The sequence below is a fragment of the Aquarana catesbeiana genome, linkage group LG06 (assembly GCF_042186555.1).
Source record: "Aquarana catesbeiana isolate 2022-GZ linkage group LG06, ASM4218655v1, whole genome shotgun sequence".
In the NCBI taxonomy this organism is placed as follows: Eukaryota; Metazoa; Chordata; class Amphibia; order Anura; family Ranidae; genus Aquarana; species Aquarana catesbeiana.
This window is the reverse complement of record NC_133329.1, coordinates 416,774,578-416,787,688: the sequence shown is the minus strand read 5'-3', so window position 1 is coordinate 416,787,688 and position 13,111 is coordinate 416,774,578. Positions and strand designations below refer to the sequence as shown.

Genomic DNA, 13,111 nt, shown 5'->3' with positions numbered 1-13,111 from the left:
GGGAGACGCTGCCTCTGGTGCGGGGCGAGGAGAGACGCTGTGCAGGGTGAGGGGAGAAGCGGTGCAGGGCAAGGGGAGACGCTGCGTCTGGTGCGGGGTGAGGAGAGAAGAGGTGTAGGGCTAGGGGAGACGCTGCACCGGGTGCAGTGCGAGGGAAGGCATGGTGCAGGGCGAGGGGAGACGCTGCACCCGGTGCAGGCCGAGGGAAGGTGTGGTGTAGGGCGAGGGGAGACGCTGCGTCCATTGCAGGGCGAGGGGAGAGGCGGTGCAGGGCGAGGGGAGAGGCGGTGCAGGGCGAGGGGAGATGCTGTGTTTGGTGCGGGCGAGGGGAGAAGCGGTGCAGGGTAAGGGGAGACGCTGTGCAGGGCGAGGGAAGGTGTGGTGCAGGGCGAGGGGAGAAGCGATGCAGGGCAAGGGGCGACGCTGCGTCTGGTGCGGGGTGAGGAGAGAAGAGGTGTAGGGCGAGGGGAGACGCTGCACCGGGTGCAGGGCGAGGGGAGACGCTGTACCCGGTGCAGGGCGAGGGAAGGTGTGGTGTAGGGCGAGGGGAGACGCTGCGTCCATTGCGGGGCGAGGGGAGAGGCGGGGCGAGGCGGTGCGGGGCGAGGGGAGACGCTGCGCCTGGTGCAGGGCAAGGGAAGGTATGGTGCAGGGCAAGGGGAGACGCTGTGCAGGGCGAGGGGAGACGCTGCGTCCGGTGCAGGGTGAGGGGAGATGTTGTGCAGGGCGAGGGGAGACGTTGCGTCCGGTGCAGGGTGAGGGGAGAAGCGGTGCAGGGCGAGGGGAGAGGCGGTGCAGGGTGAGGGGAGATGTTGTGCAGGGCGGGGGGAGAAGCCGCACAGGGTCTCACTATGCGTGGTACACAGACTATCATTTACTATGACAGGTCCTCTTTATCTGGCGGGGGGCCCCGGTTGCTGGCCTCAGATGCCTCTCCGTTCCCCGGGGGGGCCGGCTGTCTGTCCTCATCACATTCTGCCGCCTGCGGGGGCCCCGGGCTCTCAGGATTGGTCTCGGGGGCACCATTAACATTTCATGTTTTCCTCTCATCGTTCTCCGAATCTCATCACATGGAAGATGCCGATTCCCCAACATCCTGTCACTCCTCACTGCTGGGGGCCCGGCCCGCTCAGTCTGTGGCCCTTCAGTGGGCCCGGAAATGGGACCCCAGGTCTCCGGTGCAGTGAGATCCGCCCAGACACAACCCGGGGGGGGACACCAAATCATAGAGTTCAGCTTGCTCCATAAAGTGCAGTAACACTTAGCGATGTGCAGTAACCCCCGGCAACCACTCTCTGGAATAGATATTTTCTGGAGGCACTTTATTAAAGTGGAACTCCGTCGGCAGTATTTGGTGGGGATGGAGATGGATGAACTTCCTCTTCTGACCACAGTGGGGCCCCAGAGAGCAGGAAATCCACATTCCAGCTTTGTATTCCATTGATGACTCCGGGAGAACCCGTCCTTTGGTCCTCCATACACTGCAGTACTATGGAGTCTGATCGTTGTCTGTCCCCTCACTACTGCTATGATCACACTGCAGGAAGTGGGAAGAAATCTCCCCCATGGGGACACAGAGCAGGGACCCCGCCCCAATAATAGCATTTCACAGAATGCAACTTTAATAAAGAAGGAGAGCAAAACCAGATGTGCATCTTCTCTGAGGGCTCCAAACTATTATGTGGAGGGCTGTGTGGTTACTACAGTGATGGGTGGTGGACTCTGTGGTTGCTATGGGTTACTACAATGATGGGTGGCAGAATGGTTGCTATGGGTTACTGCAAATCTGTTTCTCCCACAGCCTGTAGGGGGCGCGTTTTTAGTTCTTTTTTTGCTTCTCCACCTTTCTACATGGAGATTGTGGAAAATTCCGCTTCCCATCCCCCCCCTCCAGGCGGTGCGGCGCCCCCCCATGACCCTCTTCCTCCATTGGTCTATACGTTGCTGGAAGATTCGTTGGACGTGTCGCTGAGATCGGAGAACCTGGCGCTGGTGTTCTTCTCCCACCCCCGGCGGATCTCGCCAGCTTTGTGCGGAGGCAGGGCAGGAGGAAGGCGGTGCGGGCGAGGATGATGATGAGCGGTAGGATGAGGGTCAGGGTGAAGGTCGGGGAAGGTAGACTTGTAGCGATTTGCCTCGAACGCTCGTTTCCAGCCGAAGGTCAGAGTGTGGAGAGTGGCGACCACCAGGGCGGCAAATCCCAACTTTGACTGCAAAGACAAAAAAATAAACGTTTAAAGAATTTGCGCATTACGGCGGCGGAGTCCTGATTAAGCCGCATTCAGATTTGTACGGGGGAGGGGGAGGGTCCCCTGCGACCAGAAAAGTCAGGAATTAACCGGTCACAATTTTCACTTCAATTGTAACGAAGAGAAAGAAGAAAATAATTGGAGAAGAAAAGTGAAAAACTCCCATTACAAATTCTTCTTTAGTCTCTCCGGAGACTGAGGGGGGAGGGGAGGGCTGTGTGCGGCACTGAGCACCAACGGGGCACAGCACTGCAAACTGGGGGGGTCATCATACATTTCATCTACACCCCCCAATCTCTGCCCCCCCCCGACACTGCAGACTGGGGGGTCATCATACCTTTCATCTACACCCCCCAATCTCTGCCCCCCCCGACACTGCAGACTGGGGGGGTCATCATACCTTTCATCTACAACCCCCCCAATACTGCAGACTGGGGGGGTCATCATACCTTTCATCTACAACCCCCCCAATCTCTGCCCCCCCGACACTGCAGACTGGGGGGGTCATCATACCTTTCATCTACACCCCCCAATCTCTGCCCCCCCGACACTGCAGACTGGGGGGGTCATCATACATTTCATCTACACCCCCCAATAATGCAGACTGGGGGGGGTCATCATACATTTCATCTACACCCCCCAATCTCTGCCCCCCCCGACACTGCAGACTGGGGGGGTCATCATACATTCCATCTACACCCCCCCAATACTGCAGACTGGGGGGTCATCATACATTCCATCTACACCCCCAATCTCTGCCCCCCAGCACTGCAGATTGGGGGGGTCATCATACATTTCATCTACACCCCCCAATACTGCAGACTGGGGGGGTCATCATACATTCCATCTACACCCCCCAATACTGCAGACTGGGGGGGTCATCATACATTCCATCTACACCCCCAATCTCTGCCCCCCAGCACTGCAGATTGGGGGGGTCATCATACATTTCATCTACACCCCCCAATACTGCAGACTGGGGGGGTCATCATACATTCCATCTACACCCCCCAATACTGCAGACTGGGGGGGTCATCATACATTCCATCTACACCCCCCAATCTCTGCCCCCAGTACTGCAGACTGGGGGGGTCATCATACATTCCATCTACAACCCCCCCAATACTGCAGACTGGGGGGGTCATCATACATTTCATCTACAACCCCCCCAATCTCTGCCCCCCCCCCGACACTGCAGACTGGGGGGGGTCATCATACATTCCATCTACAACCCCCCAAAACTCGTATTGCCTAAGTCCACCCATAATACCAAAACACATTGAAGGGGAACTCCACCTTGACACACACCCCTCCCCCACACTGGGTGGATATCAGGGGCTGCTCATCACCTATACCGCCGCCTACCAATACAGACAGATTTAGTGGTTGATATTAGAGGAGTTCCTGAACTGTCCTTGTTATGCTGATAGAAAGTCTGGGCAGAGTTATACAGAGAAGTGGAGAGGAGAGTAGGTGATGTATGGAGAGCAGAGAAGAGTATAGAGGTGTGGAGAGGAGAGCAGGGTATGAAGGGGTGGAGGGGGAGAGCAGGGTATGGAGGTGTGGAGAGGAGAGCAGGGTATGAAGGGGTGGAGGGGAGAGCAGGGTATGGAGGGGTGGAGAGGAGAGCAGGGTATGGAGGTGTGGAAAGGAGAGTAGGGTATGGAGGTGTGGAAAGGAGAGCAGGGTATGGAGGTGTGGAAAGGAGAGTAGGGTATGGAGGTGTGGAAAGGAGAGTAGGGTATGGAGGTGTGGAAGGAGAGCAGGGCATGGAGAGGAGAGGAGAGCAGGCATGGAGAGGAGAGCAGGGTATGGAGGTGTGACATGGAAAGTGAGGGAGGGGTGGTCATAGAGGAGAGAAATGGAGGTGGGGGAGGAGATGAGTTGGGAAAGAGTAGTGGAGACATGGAAAAGGAGAAGATGGAGAAGAGAGCAGAGAAGGGTAGGGAAGGGACAGTAGGAAGGAGGAGAGTAGAGGAGAGAATGGGAAGAGAGAAAAGGAGAAAGTAGAGTGGAGTGGAGTAGAGAAGGAAGTGGCGAGGAGCAGAGAGAAGGAGAGGAGACAATTGAGATGAGAAAAAGGAGAGAAACAAAGCAGGGGCAGACGATGAGAGAAAAGGGGGGGCCGGATAGAGAGGAGAAGGTAGAGGAAAAGGAGAGGAAATGGGAGGAGGGAAATGAAGATGGGCTGAGGGCGGAGAAGAATAGATGGAGAGGAGATCTATTGGCAGCCATGATGGACTGTGAAGTACACGAGGCAGCCATGATGGAACGGGAAGGACAGGCAGGCAGCCATGATGGAACGGGAAGGACAGGCGGCAGCCATGATGGAACGGGAAGGACAGGCGGCAGCCATGATGGAACGGGAAGGACAGGCGGCAGCCATGATGGAACGGGAAGGACAGGCCGGCAGCCATGATGGAACGGGAAGGACAGGCAGTGCTCACCTGATGAAGTTGAACTCTCTCCAGTTCAGGGAATTCCCACAGAGGGTAAGGAGGACACAGCCAAGGAGGGAGAGCATTGCCAGAGCTACAATCCCAGCGAGAGGTAGAGCTCCATCCTCCACACCTCCTCCTCCACCCAGGAACTCGTCACATTCTGCTTCACCTGAAACACAGAGACACCTCTGATTGGACAGGGATCATCACCTGACCTGATCACATGACTACTGCCTATGACAGTCATAGTGCAGCCTCTATTACAGAGGGGCGCACAGCAACATGTCTATAAATGGTCAATAGAGATCCCAGAGAGATAGTGATCTGTGAAATATACAACAGGATATTGAACCCCTTTATATGTCACCCCTACAAGACAACTGCTACAGTGAGGGGAAAAGTATTTGATCGGCTGCTGATTTTGTAAATTTGCCCACTGACAAACGAAACGATCGGTCTATAATTTTACTGGTCGGTTTATTAGAACAGTGAGAATAACAAAAAAAATTATCCAGAAAAAACGCTATTTCATAAAGTTATACATTGATTTGTATTTTAATACGTGAAATAAGTATTTCATCACCCATCAGTCAGCAAGATTTCTGGCTCCCAGGTGTCTTATATACAGGTAACGAGCTGAGATTAGGAGCATTCTCTATTAAAAGGGAGTGCTCCTAATCTCAGCTTGTTACCTGTATAAAGACACCTGTCCATAGAGGCAATCAGATTCCAATCTCTCCACCATGGCCAACACCAAAGATCTGTCCAAGGATTCGGGAGAAGATTGTAGACCTACACAAGGCTGGAACGGGCTACAAGACCATCGCCAAGCAGCTTGGTGAGAGGGTGACAACAGTTGGTGGGATTATTCACAAATGGAAGAAACACAAAATAACGATCGATCTCCTCGGTCTGGGGCTCCATACAAGATCTCACCTCGTGGAGGTTCAATGATCATGAGAACGGTGAGGAATCAGCCCAGAACTACACGGGAGAATCTTGTCAATGATCTCAGCTGGGGACCAAGTCACCAAGAAAACAATCGGTAACACACTACACACCGTGAAGGACTGAAATCCTGCAGTCCCCGCAAGGTCCTCCTGCTCAGGAAATCACATGTACAGGTCCGTCTGAAGATCACTAATGAACATCGAATGATTCCGAGGCGAACTGGGGGAAATTGTTGTGGTCAGATGAGACCAAAATCGAGATCTTTGGCATCAACTCAACTCACCGTGTTTAGGAGGAGGAGGAACTGCCTGTATGACCCCAAGAACAACCATCCCCACCGTCATACATGGAGGTCCTATGACCCCAAGAACACCATCCCCCAACCGTCATACATGGAGGTCCTATGACCCCAAGAACACCATCCCCCACCGTCATACATGGAGGTCCTATGACCCAAGAACCTCCAACCCCCCGTCAACATGAAGTCCCAAGAACACCATCCCCCACCGTCATACATGGAGGTCTATGACCCCAAGAACACCATCCCCACCGTCATACATGAAGGTCCCATGACCCCAAGAACACCATCCCCAAAGAAACATAGTCTTCTTAATAAAATGGAGCGGAGCCTATGGTCCTGCAAGAGCGGACAAAACTCACTCCTCAACCGTCAGACATGAAGATCAGATACTTCCTCACTGTATAGGACCCCTCTATAGAACATGAACTTACCCCCCCCCCCCTCGCCCTCAAATCTTGGATAAGAACCTTCTTCCCTCAAGCAGGGCATGGAAGATGGGTCATGGATGGGTCTTCCAGCATGACAATGACCCAAAACACACAACCAAGGCAACAAAGGAGTGGCTCAAGAAGAAGCACATTAAAGTCTCCTGACCTTAATCCCATAGAAAATATGTGGAGGGAGCTGAGAGGATCTGCAAAGAGGACAAAATCCCTCCTGAGAATGTGTGCAAACCTGGAGGCCAACTCCAAGAAACGTCTGACCTCAGTGATCACCAACCAGGGTTTTGCCACCAAGTACTAAGGGGTCAAATACTTATTTTACTCATTAAAATACAAATCAATTTATAACTTTATTTATAACTTTTTTTAAATGTGTTTTTCTGGATATTTTTGTTGTTATTCTCTCACTGTTATAATAAACCGACCAATAAAATTATAGACGATCGTTTCTTTGTCACAAAATCAGCAGCTGATCAGATACTTTTTTCCCCCTCACTGTATATGGACCCCCTCTATAGAACATGAACTTACCCCCCCCCCCCCCATCTCCCTCTGCTAATGAATAAAGTATTTGTATTTTTGGTGAGTGTGGAAAGGTTGGAGGATGGCGACATCAACAAACAATAATCTCTTCATGTGTCTGCAATCATTTCCTCGTAGCGCTCAGAGTACAGAACGCCTCCATTGTGCAATCAGAACCTGTCACTTGCCTTCCCTTCCCCCTCTTCAGCCCCTCAGTAATACCCGGTACTTCCATGTATGGGGGGCATGTGACCCTCTCCTCCCATGATGCAGTGCTCCAATCACCAGGCCTGTGAATTGTCACATGGGGGGTTGTGGGGGGCCTGTGCATGTTCTGATTATCATAAAACATTTACAGGGAGGTGTATGCAGCAGAGGAGGTGGGCTACAAGAGAACCTGTCACCATGTATTGTAATTTCACAGACTCACTATATAAGTGATACAAACCATACAGACAGACCATATAAATATTAGGACCTTCTTCGGTCTCTGTCAGGTATGGGGTGTAACTAGCAGGTGGGAATATTAGGTTTCTCTGGGTTATATACAGTATATAGTATACAGCCTGCTGTCATTTATGGCTCATTACATATCAATTAAGTGTAGAGTGAGCCGAGTCACCAGTAACTACATCCAAAATGTCATATAAACAAAGAGAAAAGCCCACATAAAGGGACTTTTCAGGGTTTAGATTGGTTGGGTTGGTTTGGTGTGAAATAAACATTATAGCTTTTAACAAGGCGATTGTAAGTTTACACACTTTGTGTACAATGAAAAGTCCCTTTACATTGTTTTATTTTCTCTGTGTTTAATTTTTGTGGGAAAGAAAGCTCAAACCAAACCATCGCATCCAATCCTAACCCCACTAAACCTATCCCTACCTATCCCAACCCAACCCAACCCATCCTAACCAAACTCCACTAAACCCATCCTAACCAACCCAACCATACTATCCCAACCTAACCAATCCTAACCAAACTCTACTAAACCCATCCTAACTAACCCAACCATATTTATCCCAACCCAACTAAACCAAAGACCATTAAACTCATCCTAACCAACTCAACCAAACCCACCCCAATCAAACCTCACTAGACCCATTCTTACCAACCCAACCATACCAATCACAACCAAACCCATCCTAACCAAACCCCACTAAACCCATCCTAACCAACCCAACCATACCTATCCAACCCAACTAAACCAAAGCTCACTAAACCCATCCTAACCAACCCAACCATACCTATCCCAACCCAACCAAAGCCCACTAAACCATCCTAACCAACCCAACGAAACCCACCCCAATACATTTCTCCAGCTGACCTGATGGGGAGGCACAGAGAGCTGGACTCGGCCACCAGTCCCGGTCATTCTCAGACAGCAGACGTACCTGTTTGAAGGCGTCATCGAGGATCTGGTAGCGGGCAGAGCGGCGCATCGGAAGACACAAACTGTAGAGCGCATGGAGGACTGCGAAGAAGAAGCTAACCAGACCGATCTGCTTGCGGTGAATCATCCACTGGTCCAGCCAGTTTGGGAATCGCTTGTACTTGGTGCCATTGCGCAGCTGGTAAAAGGCAGCCAGACTCCCGGCATGTAGACCAAGGATAGCAGGACATAGGGCCACGCAGGCACGGTGACGTTCATCACCTCCACCGGCATCTTGTAGAAGCGGTTCTTCTTCTCCATCAGATACGGGTGAAGAACGACCCGCACAAAGTTATACAGATAGAAGAAGAAGAAGAGGCAGATGGCGAGCGCCGCTGGAATGGTCCAGAGCGGCAGGAGGCGGTGGGGGACATCCTCTATCTCACGGGCCGCACACAGCGCCCCCATATCCACCGGGATGAAGCCCATGGTGCGTGCGATGGAGGCCACGCGGCTCCTGGCATCGATGCTGTCCGAGCAGATGAGGACCTAGAGGGGGCGGAGCAGAATGTCAGTGCAAATTCCACACAGCTCACTCTGATTGGTTCATGGCTGAGCCCAGACAGGTTCATCTTCCATCATAAAGAGAACCGCCCTCTGATGGCACCATAACCCAGACACACAATAATCTACACTGTGCCCCCCCCTTAGAGGATCCCCACAATAACAAATATTATATCTGACAATCGGGTGACAACGGCTTTGTGGACGGGATTTTACAGACTGGTGTCACCTTCAGTGTAGGGAGGGAGATTCATGTCAGTGAAGGTTACACAGCGTCTCTGGCATTCCTATACAGCCAGACATACAAGATTACTGGTCAGGAGGCACTTCAATGTCCATCTAAACTCCAAATTATATGAAGTTTATTTTGCTAAATAATCAAACAATTTCCTTTTTGTTTCTTTTAGAAATTACTGTTTTAACTTTTTTTTTTCCATCTCCCGTTGATTTCCTGCGGCCTCTTTTAGCCACTTCCTGTCATTTCTCAGGTTTGGCTTCCTGATGAGAACAATGCGGTGTGACGGTGTAATAATTAGGGACATAGACAAGACTGGGGGGGGATTATAGAAGGAATTATAGAGATAATTGGGGGGATTATAGAGAGAATTGGGGGGATTATAGAGAGAATTGGGGATTATAGAGAGAATTGGGGATTATAGAGATAATTGGGGGGATTATAGAGAGAATTGGGGGAGATTATAGAGAATTGGGGAGATTATAGAGGAATTGGGGGATTATAGAGAGAATTGGGGGAGATTATAGAGGAATTGGGGATTATAGAGAGAATTGGGGAGATTATAGAGGGAATTGGGGGATTATAGAGAGAATTGGGGATTATAGAGGGAATTGGGGATTATAGAGGGAATTGGGGGAGATTATAGAGGGAATTGGGAGATTATAGAGAGAATTGGGGGGATTATAGAGGGAATTGGGAGATTATAGAGGGAATTGGGAGATTATAGAGGGAATTGGGAGATTATAGAGAGAATTGGGGGAGATTATAGAAGGAATTGGGGCTTATAGAGGGAATTGGGGAGATTATGAGGGAATTGGGAGATTATAGAGGGAATTGGGGAGATTATAGAGGGAATTGGGAGATTATAGAGAGAATTGGGGGAGATTATAGAGAGAATTGGGGGATTATAGAGAGAATTGAGGATTATAGAGAGAATTGGGGAGATTATAGAGGGAATTGGGGGGATTATAGAGAGAATTGGGGAGATTATAGAGAATTGGGGAGATTATAGAGGGAATTGGGAGATTATAGAGAGAATTGGGGAGATTATAGAAGGAATTGGGGATTATAGAGGGAATTGGGGAGATTATAGAGGGAATTGGAGATTATAGAGAGAATTGGGGGAGATTATAGAGAGAATTGGGGATTATAGAGAGAATTGGGGAGATTATAGAGGGAATTGGGGGGATTATAGAGAGAACTGGGGAGATTATAGAGAATTGGGGAGATTATAGAGGGAATTGGGGATTATAGAGGGAATTGGGGAGATTATAGAGGGAATTGGGAGATTATAGAGAGAATTGGGGGAGATTATAGAGAGAATTGGGGATTATAGAGGGAATTGGGGGATTATAGAGGAATTGGGGGATTATAGAGAGAATTGGGGGAGATTATAGAGAATTGGGGGATTATAGAGAATTGGGGAGATTATAGAGAGAATTGGGGGAGATTATAGAGGGAATTGGGGAGTTATAGAGGGAATTGGGGGAGATTATAGAGGGAATTTGGGGAGATTATAGAGAGAATTGGGGAGATTATAGAAGGAGTTGGGGGGGATTATAGAGAGAATTGGGGGGAGATTATAGAGGGAATTGGGGGAGATTATAGAGAGAATTGGGGAGATTATAGGAGTTGGGGGATTATAGAGAGGATTGGGGGAGATTATAGAGGGAATTGGGGGATTATAGAGGGAATTGGGGAGATTTTAGAGGGAATTGGGGGGCTTTATAGTGAGAAGTGGGGTGATTATAGAGTATTGGGGAGATTATAGGGAATTGGGGTGAATATAGAGAGATTTGGGAGATTATAGAGAGAATTGGGGGATTATAGAGGGAATGGGGGATTATAGAGAGATTGGGGGAGATTATAGAGAGAATGGGGGATTATAGAGAGAATTGGGGGGATTATAGAGGGAATTGGGAGTTTATAGAGAGAATTGGGAGATTATAGTGAGAATTGGGGGGATTATAGAGGGAATGGGGGATTATAGAGAGAATTGGGGGAGATAGAGAGATGGGGGATTTTAGAGAGAATTGGGGGGATTATAGAGGGAATTGGGAGATTATAGAGGAATGGGGGATTATAGAGAGAATTGGGGGAGATTATAGAGAGAATTTGGAGATTATAGAGGGAATGGGGGATTATAGAGAGAATGGGGGATTGTGGGGGTAATAGAGAATTGGAGAACATATACAGAAAGTTGGGGGATTATAGAGGTAATTGGGAGATTGTAGAGAGATTTGGAGGGATTATAGAGGGAATTTGGGGTTACAGCAGGAATTGGGGAGATTATAGAGAATCAGGGGAAATATAGAGGGAATTGGAGGGTTATAGAGAATTGGAGAAAATATACAGATAGAATGGGGGATTGTGGAGGTTATAGGAATTGAAGAACATATACAGAGTGTTGGGGGGATTATATAGAGAATTGGAGGATTATAGAGAGAACGGGGGGATTGTGGGGGTTATAGAGAATTGGAGAACATATACAGAGAGAATTGGGGGATTATAGAAGGAGTTGGGGTTATAAAGGGAATTGTGGGGTGTTAGAAATAATTGGGGGGGTTTATAAAGTAACACATCTTGGGGCGAGTGCTGTAGTCGGTTGTTATAGGACGCATGTTATGGGCGGGGCTCATTCAGACGGCACTGAGGGTTGTACTCTGCCAATAGTCGGCCCAGTTCTGTGTATATGTTTGTGGGGGGGGGGTCACCAGGGCTTGTGATGAGCTGTGACCCGTACACATCAGTGACAGTCACAATGGTCCTATGCACATCGATCGGTTGGTGACAGAGGCGGCAGTTGTACGCACATCGATTGGTTGGTGACAGAGGCGGCAGTTGTACGCACATCGATCGGTTGAGGACAGAGGCGGAAGTTGTACGCACATCGATCGGTTGAGGACAGGTGTAATGGTTCTGGACGCACACCGATCGGTTGAGGACAGGTGTAATGGTTCTGGACGCACATCGATCGGTTGAGGACAGAGGCGGTAGTTGTATGCACATCGATCGGTTGAGGACAGGTGTAATGGTTCTGGACGCACATCGATCGGTTGAGGACAGGTGTAATGGTTCTGGACGCACACCGATCGGTTGAGGACAGGTGTAATGGTTCTGGACGCACATCGATCGGTTGAGGACAGAGGCGGTAGTTGTATGCACATCGATCGGTTGAGGACAGGTGTAATGGTTCTGGACGCACATCGATCGGTTGAGGACAGGTGTAATGGTTCTGGACGCACATCGATCGGTTGAGGACAGGTGTTCCGGACGCACATGCGGGGTCTGGGTTGCGGCGCTCCGCACTAAACTGAGGAACAGATAAAAGGGGCGGAGCCTTTCCTCCTACCTGTTTGTTGCCGTCCTTGGCCCGGACTGCAGGGCCCAGGCGGAGACCACGTTGAAGGCTTTGACCACGGTACATTGCGGAAGAGCGCGGCCAGGTACTCGGCGTTGGACTCTCGCCCGGCGCTGCTCTCCAGATTGTTACTGACGTCCACCAGAACTTTCCCCGCCAGATCCTCCGCCAGCGGCTTCAGGGAGGAGTAATGATTGCGGAAGACGGCCACAAAGATCAGATCCGAGCGTTTGGTGGCGTCCACCTGGAAGGTCACCTCGGCGTCGGCTGGGAAGAGGGCGGAGCTACGCTTCGGGTTCCGACTTCCCACCACCACCTTAAATCCAGAATACAGGAGGCGGGTGGCCAACGAGCGGGCGAAATCCCCGCTACCCAGAATGCTGATGGTTCCCCCGCAGAGGATGCCCCGAGGGGGCGGGGTCACTGCGCTCATTCGCCAGCAGAGGCTTCGCCATGTCTGAGGTCACCATGCCTGCAAAAAAATAAAAATATCAGATTAGGGTGGAGGAGGGGGAGAGATGATCGTCCCCCCATTATATGAGCAGCAATCTCACAGTGCCCCTCCCCCCCATATGATGAGGAATATCATTATTATCCACCCAACACTGGATCCCGCGCTCTGTGATTGGCTGATTCTCTGGGATATTTCTGGATGGGAGGGTACTAATGTTGCTG

The 13,111-nt window shown here is 50.4% G+C and overlaps 1 protein-coding gene across 1 annotated transcript; it reads right to left on the bottom strand.

The window, feature by feature from the left end:
• Positions 1-788: 788 nt before the first annotated feature.
• STEAP3 (STEAP3 metalloreductase) lies at positions 789-12,906 on the bottom strand. The gene is given in 11 exon segments (XM_073634565.1): positions 789-2,023; positions 2,026-2,123; positions 2,125-2,210; positions 4,684-4,733; positions 4,736-4,859; positions 8,299-8,495; positions 8,498-8,825; positions 12,428-12,447; positions 12,450-12,509; positions 12,512-12,864; positions 12,866-12,906. Coding segments are annotated over 11 exon segments (1,446 nt in total). The 3' UTR covers positions 789-1,934.
• Positions 12,907-13,111: the final 205 nt, after the last annotated feature.